The sequence below is a fragment of the Narcine bancroftii genome, chromosome 5 (genome assembly GCF_036971445.1).
Source record: "Narcine bancroftii isolate sNarBan1 chromosome 5, sNarBan1.hap1, whole genome shotgun sequence".
NCBI classification, from domain to species: Eukaryota; Metazoa; Chordata; class Chondrichthyes; order Torpediniformes; family Narcinidae; genus Narcine; species Narcine bancroftii.
In genome coordinates this window covers 179,537,637-179,549,926 of record NC_091473.1, presented here as the reverse complement: position 1 = coordinate 179,549,926, position 12,290 = coordinate 179,537,637, and the positions used below count along the sequence as shown (strand labels likewise).

The 12,290-nt window shown below is 38.4% G+C and overlaps 1 protein-coding gene across 2 annotated transcripts in view; it reads left to right on the top strand.

The window, feature by feature from the left end:
- bap1 (BRCA1 associated deubiquitinase 1) overlaps positions 1–12,290 on the top strand; it is a 77,083-nt gene that overhangs the window by 12,441 nt on the left and 52,352 nt on the right. The window contains exons 2-4 of one of the 2 annotated variants that reach the window (XM_069939911.1): positions 3,630–3,659; positions 3,820–3,874; positions 11,703–11,835. In XM_069939911.1, coding sequence (XP_069796012.1) covers positions 3,630–3,659; positions 3,820–3,874; positions 11,703–11,835 — 218 coding nt within the window. Of the gene's footprint in view, positions 1–3,629; positions 3,660–3,819; positions 3,875–8,609; positions 8,748–11,702; positions 11,836–12,290 lie in introns of those variants that run through there. The other variant, XM_069939912.1, reaches the window with a different exon arrangement.

The window sequence follows — 12,290 nt, the reverse complement described above, 5'->3', positions numbered from 1 at the left end:
TCTAACTTATTACTATTAACTTACTTAACCTAACTTACTCCCTTCTAATTCTAAGCATACATGTATGTAATGTGTATATAAGTTCAGAAAAGTTCTTTGATTCACAGTTCAATCTCACTTCTCACTCCTCCAAGTTCACTGGTACCAGGCAATTCTTATACTATGCACAGAATTAAACATTTATGAAATTCACTGGGCTTTGGTGCTTGAAAGTTAAATGGTTGCTGCTCAGGAAGGTTCTTGTCAGTTTTCAGAGAAAGATTTGTTGCTTTTTGGACACCAACATCTGATTCTTTCTGATCAGCCACTTCAGTGTCTTGCCAAAGAAATTTGTCTCATCAGGGTTTTCCAGATGATAACCTCTTTCTTTCAGGTCACCACAGAGTTGCTTTTTGTTTCCATTATTTCAAGTTAAACATTATGCTGCCAGCCATCTCCTCTTGTATGGATCACAAGTGGTTTGACCAGGCTGAACTAAGAACTCACAACCCGTCTTCAAAATGGGGTTTTCCACAAGCTTGCCAGCTTGTCCTGTTCTAGTCCCAGCTGCTGCTGAACTGTAGAACTGAACTCTCTCTCTTTCCCTCACAGAGAAAAACCACATGACCCTCTTAGATCAGCCAACTGCACAAAGACAGACTTCTGACTTTGTTCATCTGTTGCTTTCCAAAAGAATAATCCATTACTCCACAGCATGTCCAGTTAACCCCTACTTGTGAAGTACTTATAATAGATATTCTTCAAAGTTTGCGCAAAGGCACTCGGAGCCTGAACTATCTGGCTTGAGCAGAACTCCAGCATTTTTGTTTGGAAAATTTTATTTAAGAATTTTACAAAACCAAAGTATAATCTAAAACTACCCTCTACTATCTCCCTTCCATCACCCCCCCCCCCCAATCCCACCCCCTAAAACCCTCCCCCTTCAGAGCTTATTTTAAAAACCCCACAGTAATATCAGATAATAACAGGTTGTTGTATGGTGTGCCATCTTTTTACTTCTTTCATCAAAATTTAAAAAAATTACTTAACATCCAGACCTATACATTACAAATAAAAACTCTACATTTTAGCAAAAAAAAATAATTATTCCACAGATTATACATTATCTTTTCCAAATAAATACATGATTGAATTTCATTGTGCCATCTTTGTATACTCAGTTCAACATCATTTTCCCAAGTCACAGTTATACATTTTCTAGCTACTGCCAATCCTAAACGTATAAATGCAATTTAAGGTTTCCCCATCACAAACCTGTCGTAATTGTATTCATATATCCCAATAGCCAATATGGATCAACATATAATTCTATTTTGAATAAATCTCAGAAAAATTTAATTACGTTTTCCCAAAAGGGTTTAACCTTTATACATTACCATACTGAATGTAAAAAAAAGTACCAGTCTGCTCACCACACGGAAAACATAAGTCTGACAGACTAAATCCATATTTTTAACATTTTTCAGGAGTTAAATATAACTGATGCAAAAATTTATAATTAACCAGTCTATATCGTACATTAATTATCTTCGTGACACTATCAATACACATATCAGACCTCTCCTCTACTGATATAAGAATAGATAAATCCTTCTCCCATTTATCTTTTGTTTTAAGTACATTCACCTTCTTCATCATCTTTTCCTGTAATAGCATATACATTTCTGAAACAAATCCTTTTTTCCCCTTATCAACAATTAATCTCTCAAATTTCATTTGCCCAAGTACCTGTAATACTAACTCTATCAAAATATTCTGAGAATAAATCTCATACTTGATAATAAACAAATAAAGTATTTTGTGATATAGCAAACTTTTCTCTTAGTCTGTTAAAAGAAAGAAAGAAACCTACTTCAAAACAATTCTCCACTGATATCACACCTTTTGATTCCCAATCTTTCAAATAAGGATTATTTCATGGAAAATGGAATTATCTGATTCTGATGGTGTCTTAACTGAAATTTTACCTTTCGATCCTATAAGTTGATTCCATTTATACCATAGAGCTCCAGCATTTTAAAAGAGATCTGTTTTGAATTGTTTGTATCTGTATATGACCTAAACTAAAAAAATCTGCCACAATTTATCTCCTATAAAACATCTATATACAAATATAAAATATAACATAAACTGTCACAGATAAATATCAAACAAAATTTTTGAGTATAGCAAAACATGTGTAACAATAACATGGAAAACAATGAATTTTATAATGATGGATAGATGGAATATTGAAATGCAAAACTGTATACCATTAGAAAGGATTACTTATAGTTTAAGGGACCAGATTGGGAATTTTTATAAGATATGCAAACTGTATATGGATTTCATGAGTAATTAATATTTAGAAGATAAAATAACTATTGTAGGAATATTAATAGTGATAAATAAATAGATTTAAATTTAAATAGATTTAAATGTTTTCTTTCTTTTTTTTGTTTTGGGGTAGGAGGGAGGAGTGGGTGAGAAATTTTTTTAAATTGTATCATTTTGTATTGTATGTTACTGTAATGTACTATATATATAATTGAGAAATTGTTATTGATATAAGTGATAAATAAAATTTTCCATAAAAAAAAGATATTCTTTAAAATATTGAGATACTTAAGTGTCTGAGATCAAACAAGATGTACTCCAGGTTACCACAGGAAATGAGGGAAGTGATTGCTGGGGTGTTGGCATCCTCTCTGGGCACAGGAGGGGTACTGGAGGACTGGAAAATGGCAAATATAGTCCCCTATTTAAGAAAGGGAAGAGGGAGAATCCTGAGACCAGTGAGTCTTGCATCAGTGGTGAGCAAACTATTGTAGAGGATTTCTTGGGGCAAGATTTACAAGTATTTAGAGAAGTATAGTCTTCTCAGGTATAGTCAGCAAGTCATGCCTCACAAGCCTAATTGAGTTTTTTGAAGAGGAAACAAAAGAAGTTGATTTAGGTAGAGCAGTAGATGTGGTGCATATGGGTTTTAGTAAGGCGTTTGGCAAAGCCTTCCATGGGAAGGGTCATTCAGAAACATGAGGTGTGGGATCCATGGAATCTTGGCTGCTTGGATTTGGAATTGGCTTGCCTGCAGAAAACAGAAAATTATAGTAGATGGCCTTCTACCTGGAGGTCGGTCACTAGGGGTATTCTTCAGGTATCTGCTCTGGGTCCCCCCTGCTCTTTGTGATTTTTATAAATGACTTGGACAAAGAACTGGAGGGATTTTCTCTTTGGAACGCTCCGTTTCAGGACTAATATTTACAAAGCTCTAACAAAGGTATGTTGTCTTCTTGAAGTATAAAAGTTTGTGATCTGTTATTATAAACCTTAATGTCAGCATTTATTTACAATATCATTATTCATTGAATCACATATGACTCTCACTGTTGTCGGAACCATTAAAATATCTGTTTTGTATAATAAATTATCTTAGTTATTTAAGCTATAAGGTTCTCTAACTGAGCTGAATTCATATCTTGATTCATAATGTTTGATTTTCTCACAGTTTAAATGGGGACCACACAGATGCCTCCCATTTAATAAAAGTCTGCTGTATGGTCTTATTTAAATTTTGGTTATAACCAATACCATTACAATGTTTTTGATACGAATATTTCTATTCATGATTCACTTCTGCTCCGTTTCAGGGCTCTTCACCCTGCTGGTAGAGGATTTTGGTAAGTATTTTTCACATGCTTCATTAAAATACAGGAAGTCAGCTGTTCATAAATTTGGAGATTTTTTTTGGCATCTTTTAAAATAATTTCTGAGTCTGATTTTTCAACTCTTTTTAATCCAAGCTAATTAGATTTGGCTTCTCTATGCTTTTATCCTCAGGTGTTAAAGGTGTTCAAGTGGAGGAGATTTATGACCTACATTGTAAGGTTCAAGGGTAAGTTTTCTTGAAGGTAGTTTGATACTTTTTCTGCTCTTGAAGTAATGTGATCAGTCGCTTTCAAAAATAAATTCAAATTTATTATTATCAGATTGTACAAGTACAACTCGACGAAACCGTGTTCCCTCGTCCTCAGTGGAAAAACATGCAAACACAGATACAGACAAATAATACATATCTTTCTTTTCTTCTCTTTGGCTTGGCTTCGCGGACGAAGATTTATGGAGGGGGTAAAAGTCCACGTCAGCTGCAGGCTCGTTTGTGGCTGACAAGTCCGATGCGGGACAGGCAGACATGGTTGCAGCGGCTGCAGGGGAAAATTGGTTGGTTGGGGTTGGGTGTTGGGTTTTTCCTCCTTTGCCTTTTGTCAGTGAGGTGGGCTCTGCGGTCTTCTTCAAAGGAGGTTGCTGCCCGCCAAACTGTGAGGCGCCAAGATGCACGGTTTGAGGCGATATCAGCCCACTGGCGGTGGTCAATATGGCAGGCACCAAGAGATTTCTTTAGGCAGTCCTTGTACCTTTTCTTTGGTGCACCTCTGTCACGGTGGCCAGTGGAGAGCTCGCCATATAACACGATCTTGGGAAGGCGATGGTCCTCCATTCTGGAGACGTAACCCATCCAGCGCAGCTGGATCTTCAGCAGCGTGGACTCGATGCTGTCGACCTCTGCCATCTCGAGTACTTCGATGTTAGGGATGAAACCGCTCCAATGGATGTTGAGGATGGAGCGGAGACAACGCTGGTGGAAGCGTTCTAGGAGCCGTAGGTGATGCCGGTAGAGGACCCATGATTCGGAGCCGAACAGGAGTGTGGGTATGACAACGGCTCTGTATACGCTTATCTTTGTGAGGTTTTTCAGTTGGTTGTTTTTCCAGACTCTTTTGTGTAGTCTTCCAAAGGCGCTATTTGCCTTGGCGAGTCTGTTGTCTATCTCATTGTCGATCCTTGCATCTGATGAAATGGTGCAGCCGAGATAGGTAAACTGGTTGACCGTTTTGAGTTTTGTGTGCCCGATGGAGATGTGGGGGGGCTGGTAGTCATGGTGGGGAGCTGGCTGATGGAGGACCTCAGTTTTCTTCAGGCTGACTTCCAGGCCAAACATTTTGGCAGTTTCCGCAAAGCAGGACGTCAAGCGCTGAAGAGCTGGCTCTGAATGGGCAACTAAAGCGGCAACATATATAAAAATAAATATTGATAATAAATAGTAGAGTCTTTGAAGGTTTGTATGAGTACTTCACTCAGTCAGCGTGAAACACGAAAGTCTGCAGACCCTGTGATTTCAGTAAAAACACAGATGTTGGAGGAGCTCAGCAAGGTCTCCAGCGTCCATAGGAGGTCACGATATATTACTGACAGTTCAGACCTGAGCCCTTCTTCAAGGTATGGAGAAAGCAGGCAGTGTCTGAATAAAGGAAATTTATTCAAATACTGCCTGCATTTTCTATGGACACTGAATTTCTCCAGCATTTCTGTGTTTTTACAGTCCATTCAGTTGTTCACTTTGGTTTTGAACTATCCAATTGCCACTCCATTGCATGCATTTGGACAATGAGTGAGAATCGACTGTTCTTTACGATGAAGTGCCTTAACAAAGTTGGTACTCTTTATTCTTATTATCTTCTGAAATAGAAGTAGACCATTCAGCCCTTCACATCTGTTCCACCTTTCAGGAAGATTATGGCTGATCTTTTACTTCAAAGTTATTTTCAATCCCCAGCCCCATAGTCCATGATTTCTTAAAATCTAAAGTCTATCGGTCACTGTCTGGAACATGTTTTGTGATTGAGTCTTCATTGCCCTCTAGGGTAGAGAATTCCAAAGAATTATTGATATCTTTATGATGGAATTTCTCTTTGCATCTGTCATGAAAGAGCAATCCCATATTTTCAGGCTGTGATCCTGGTTTGAGTCAGCTTGCTCATTGACCTTATCAAGCTCCATATAATATTTGCATCTTTCAGTGAGAGCACCCCATTCATCTAACTTCTCGTGAGTATAAATCCAGTCTGCTTAATCTCTCCTTATAGGACAAACCCACTCACAGGAAACAATATGGTGAACTCTTGGTGGACTTCTTCAATCACAGATACTTCCTTCCTTAGACAAGGATGCCAGAGCAAGTGTGATCTCTCCAAGGCTCTATGAAATGCAGTAAAACATCTTTACTCTTGTACTCAATTCCTCTTGCAATAAAGCCCTTCATGTTTTTAATGATGTGTGTATAAGAACACCCAGGTAACTCTCAATGTCAATACCTTTCAATCACTTTCCATGTACACTTCTGTCTACGTTTCCCACTGTTTTGGTAAAGGAGCCAACATATTTAAGGACTCTTCCCCCAGAAGCCATACTGTGTCCTCACTCCTCCTGTCAGGCAGATATGCATAAGTTTGAAGATGTATCACCAGATTCAAGGACTGTTTCTTTCCTACTTTATCAAAGTGACCTTTCCTAGGTAAAAGACTAAACCATGGAGATTGTTCTTGATCTCACACAAAACCCTACCTCATTGCAATCCTGTTTTTTAACTACTTTCCTCATTAATGCTAGATTCTGCATTTTAGTTTAATGCACAATTTGCTGTACTTAAGTATGAGTTGACTTGCCTGAATAGCACAGTATCTTGGACACATGACAATAAACAAATCAATGTACTTGGATTTTCTATTTGTTCTACCGAAATGGGTACCAATTGGTACTATGGCTCCTGCCTATCCTTGTGGTACCCAAATAGATATGACGGGATTAATGATTAATGTAAGTTCAAATGCATCACATTCACTCTTTCTCCCCACCCCCCTCCCCAGCCTTCTAGGTTCAAGCTCAAACAATTGTAGCAGGTTCATGAAACATATTTCCTGTTTTATATATCAATGCTGATTGTTCAGTTCTATCATTATACTCTAGGTGTCTCATTAGGGTTCCTTTATAATAGATTTTAACATTTTCCCATCTACTGATGTCAAACTAACTGGATGCAGAACAGCAGCTTAGGATTCTGTGACAGTTTATGCTGTATTTTATATTGTATGTTTTAAAAGGAGATAAATTATAGCAGGTGTTTTTAGTGTAGGTCACATACAAACATTTCAAAACAGATCTCATTTAAAATGCTGGAGCTCTGCTCAAGCCAAACAGTTCAGGCTCCGAGTACCTTTGCACAAACTCTGAAGAATGTCTATTATAAGCACTTCACAAGTAGGGGTTAATTGGACATGCTTTGGAGTAATGGATTATTTTTTTTGGAAAGCAACAGAGGAACAAAGTCAGAAGATTAGGTCCAGAGCCGCAGTCTGTGTGAGTGCAGTTGGCTGTTCTAAGAGGGTGATGTGGTTTTCCTCAGAGAGAGAGAGAATTCAGTTCTACAGTTTAGTAGCAGCAGCTGGGACTGGAACAGGACAAGCTGGCAAACTTGTGGAAAAACCCATTTGAAGTCGGGTTGTGAGTTTTTCTGAACTAAACCCTTGTGGTCCATACAAGAGGAGATGGCTGGCTACATAATATTTTACTTGAAATAAGGAAAGCAAAAAGGAACTCTATGGTAACCTGAAAGAGGTTATCATCTGGAAAACCCTGATAGGGCAAGTTTCTTCAGCAAGACACTGAAGTTGTGGGTGTCCAATGAGCAACAAATCTCTCTCTGAAAACTGACAAGAACCTTCCTGAGTGGTAACCATTTACCTTTCGAGCACCAAAGCCTAGTGAACTTTATAAATGTTAATTCTGTGCACAGTAGAAGAATAGCCTGGAACCAGTAAACTTGGAGGAATGAGAATGAGATTGGACTGTGAACCAAAGAACTTTTCTGAACTTACACATACATTGCACACGTGTGCTTAGAATTAGAAGGGGGTTAAGTTAGATTAAGTTAAAGTTTGATCCTGTTTTCATATTTAAAGATAATTAAAAGCAATTTTTGTTTAATCATTTGTCTTGGTGAATTTCTTTTGCTTGCTGAGTTTTGGGGTCCTCTGGGCTCATAACAATTCTACCAGACATCTCCACAAACCCCTCCTTGCCTTTTTGTATTTCAAGAGCAGTTAATTTCTGAATACTGATTAATTAAGTATCTTGTGGCCTTGTACACCTGGATTCATTAGTTCTTGCACATCCTTTTGTCCATATTTTCCCATCTCTCCATTCTTGAAGCATTTGTGTTACTGACCACTTTGATACACTGGCTGAATTAAATTGAATGCAGTGTTTGTGTCTTTATACGGTCTGTTACAACTCTCATTACTTGATGTAATCGACAAAGTTGGAAACTTTGCCCTGAAGATGAATGTGCATCTCATTAACAGTCTGTCACAAAAGACCTTTTCACTGCATTGGCCTCAGTTTTGCTAACCAGCCTTCTGACAGGGAAATCGTCAAAAACATTCTGCAAATCCATGTAGACACCATCTATTACACAACTTTCATCAATCCTCTCTTTTAGCTCACAAAAAAAATCACTATTTTTGTTTTGTGTGTAGAAAATCCACATTGGCTCCTCATTCATTGACTCAAACCCCCGATTCTGAAAGCTGCCCCATATTGGAGTTAAACTGGTTGGCCTGTATTTGCCTAGCATATCCCACACCCTTTCTAGACAAGTACATTACAATTGCCATTCCCCAGTCCTTTGCCCCTCCCCCCCTTGTATTTAGGGAGAATTGTGGAAAATTATGACAAGTTCTATTGCATCCTCCACTCTAACTGTAGAGCTCGTCGAAAGAACCAAAGACTTGTTAATCCAAACCAAGGCTATTATTAGCAAAAGACAGGAGCTCTTCACAGGTGGCCGACCATCCGGAATGATCCGACCTGGCTAAGGACACAACCCTTTAAGGCCCAGACAATAGGCGTGGCTTAGCTCTCAACCAATCGCTGTAAGCACAGTCTAGATACAGTAACTATATACACTATGTACATTGGTGATAGATCTGTACTATCACACTAACCCCTCTCAGCATTCTAGAATGTTGTCCAACAAGAACTCATGAGTGACTTGTTTTTTTTTAAATTTTTTATTTTTCACACCATAAATCACATTAGCCATGATTTACACTATTTCTTTTTCACACATATACAGTGACTTTTTCTCCCCCCCCCCCTCCCTCCTCCCAAGCCACCCCCCCACCACCCCCTCTCATCCATTTTAGGTATACAATCTAGGTTACATTAAGCCAGTCAGACAATGTTGTCATTCAACAAAAATACACCCGAAATTCTACTGAGTCCATTCTTTTCTTTCCTTCTCCTTCCATCAACTTAGGTAATGTTTGTCCCCGGTAGGTTTTCGCTATTGTATTTAATGTAAGGCTCCCATACTTGTTCGAATATTTCAATATTATTTCTTAACCTATATGTTATTTTTTCTAATGGAATACATTTATTCATTTAAATTTAGTAGTTTCTTCCTTTTAATTTGGTTATGTATTCCATTAATATTTAAAGTCATATAGTTCAGCGTAGCCATTTTATATTTTGTTTATCTTCTCTTTCCGTTTTTCCATCATTACCTTTCCTCCTTTTCCATTTCTGCTTTCTTATTTTCAACTCTTTATAAGACAACATTCCTACAACATCCAACATTTTCCTTATTCTCCTATTTCTATCTTCTTTATCCCCAATCTCCCCTTCCCCTCCTGAGTTGTCCTTTATCCCTTGTCGGACAACCACATCTCCCCTCTCCATTTGGATTTGCGAATCCACTCGCAAGCGTCAACTGATTTGGCAGTGACCGCTATTTCCCCCCACCCAGCCCCCCCCCCAGAAAAGATTTCACTTTTCATATGTCACAAAGGTCACTCTTTTAATTCCCTCCTTATTCTCTCTATTCCATTACCTTCCCTTATTAATTCTTGTCTATACTATCTATATTTTCCTCTAAGTATAGATACATTCACGTATGCACATTGTCTCTATTCACTCTTATACCTCTTTACCCGCATACATATCAATCGTGATCATTTTTACTCTCATTACCCGTCTTCATCCCTCAGTCTATTTTTGTCTTTACCCACATACATATCAATCGTGATCATTTTTACTCTCATTACCCGTCTTCATCCCTCAGTCTATTTTTGTAATTGTTCTGCAAATTTTCGTGCTTCTTCTGGATCCGAGAATAGTCTGTTTTGTTGTCCTGGAATAAATATTTTCAATACCGCTGGATGCTTTAGTATAAATTTATACCCTTTCTTCCATAAAATCGCCTTTGCTGTATTGAACTCTTTTCTCTTCTTTAGGAGTTCAAAACTTATATCTGGATAAATGAAGATTTTTTGCCCTTTATACTCCAGTGGTTTGTTGCCCTCTCTTACTTTTTCCATTGTCTTCTCCAGTACCTTTTCTCTTGTAGTATATCTTAGGAATTTTACTACAATAGATCTTGGTTTTTGTTGTGGTTGTGGTTTAGAGGCCAATACTCTATGTGCCCTTTCTATTTCCATTTCTTGCTGTAGTTCTGGACATCCTAGGGTCTTAGGGATCCACTCTTTTATAAACTCCCTCATATTCTTGCCTTCTTCATCTTCCTTAAGGCCCACTATCTTTATGTTATTTCTTCTGTTATAATTTTCCATTGTATCTATTTTTTGAGCTAGTAGTTCTTGTGTCTCTTTAATTTTTTTATTAGATTCCTCCAATTTCTTTTTTAAGTCTTCTACCTCCATTTCTGCTGCTACTGCCCGCTCTTCCATCTTGTCCATTTTCTTTCCCATTTCTGTTAAGGTCATATCTATTTTATTCATTTTCTCTTCTGTGTTGTTTATTCTTTTTCTTAAATCATCAAATTCCTGTGTTTGCCATTCTTTAAATGACTCCATGTATCCTTTAATAAGAGAAAGTACCTCCTTTATCTTGCCTTTCTTTTCTTCTTCTATTTCACTGTACTCTTCCTCTTCCTCTTCTTCTTCCTCTGGGTTGGCCATCTGTTGTTTCTTTGTTGCCCTTTCCTTCTCTTCTTTCTTGTTTCTATTGTCTTCTGTGGTCTCTTCTTGCTGCAGGTGTTCTGCAGCTGTCGTTGCCGGCTGTGAAGATCAACTCCCCAGCTGGTCCCCCCTCCCGTCGGTGTGTTTTTTTTCATGCGCGGTTGCGCACTTTTACTCGGCTCAGCGAGCCATTTTTGTAGTCCATTATTTACCGACCTGAGGGAGCGGGTTTCTCTCTCCGCAGCGGGCCTCTTCGAACAGTTAAGGCCTTCACCTTTTTCCTCCGTTGTCTTCTCTTCCTCTCTTCTTACCGTTGCTTTCGATTTTTCTTTTTTTGTCGCCATCTTCTTTCCACCTTTATACTCACTTTTCTGTAACTTTTATTTCTGTGCCTTTGTGTTTTCCTTTGTTTTTCCCGACTTTTCTGGAGAGGGCTGGAGTTCACTGTCCGGCCACTACTCCATCACGTGACTCCTCCTTGTTGAAGTAGAACCATCTTTTTGAGTCCCTTTTCTTCATCAATTTTCACCCTATCCATCATCCAGATCCATTATCCCTGAGATTTTGGCAATGTCTTCATCCTTGATAAATAGTTGCAGCCAAGTTCCAGACTCCATTGACAGAGGTACTTGGCTTCATTCTGCTATCTGGTCGCAGTCAGTCAGACCTTGTTACCATTGTGCTAACCTTGAAATTGTGACGAAGGCTCTGGCAATCTTTCATTTGCCTCTCCTTTCTTCCTATTTTGACATGCCTCCCAATCTCTTCCTTGGCCCAGTGACTATTTTTTTATCTAATTATACATGCTTTTTCTGTTACAAGGTCATTTAAATTTGTTTTTACATGGTCGAGGTAGCTATGCGTTGGTGAATATGTTAACTCACACTGGTCCTTCTCTCTTGTTTCCAGCCCAGTATATGGTTTCATCTTCTTGTTTAAATGGATTGAAGAGCGGAGGTCACGGCGCAAGGTAACACCACTCGTGGATGAGACATCAGTGTTCGATGAAGAAATTGTTAATGACATGTTCTTTGCTCACCAGGTAAGCACTTGAAGGAGCCATCCAATTACTTGCCAACAGCACTGGTAATTTTTCCTTTGGAAATATTGAGCCAATTCTCTTAAATCTAAAGTCCAACACATCTTCATTATTTGCGTAAGTGTTATCAATGTAGAAGTTGCGTGCTTCTATTCCCCCCCAGAGAGATGTAGCTAGACTGTCAATGACAAACGTGAGTTGACTCACTTCAGTAGAGAAAAAAGAAAGGCAGGCTAATTTTGAAAAAGTGAAAGATCAAAGGTGCTCAGAACTATCTGGTTATTTGAATCCACAAGTCACTATAACTTGCAGGTTCATTAGGAAGGTAAGGGTGGCCAAAGGTTTTTTGGTTGCGGGCTACATACAGAAAAATATAAGGGGTCATGGGCTAAACAATATTAAGCCCGGCAGTTTTCAAATAGTTACGCTGCAAGAAAAACATATTTTTAGACTAGAAA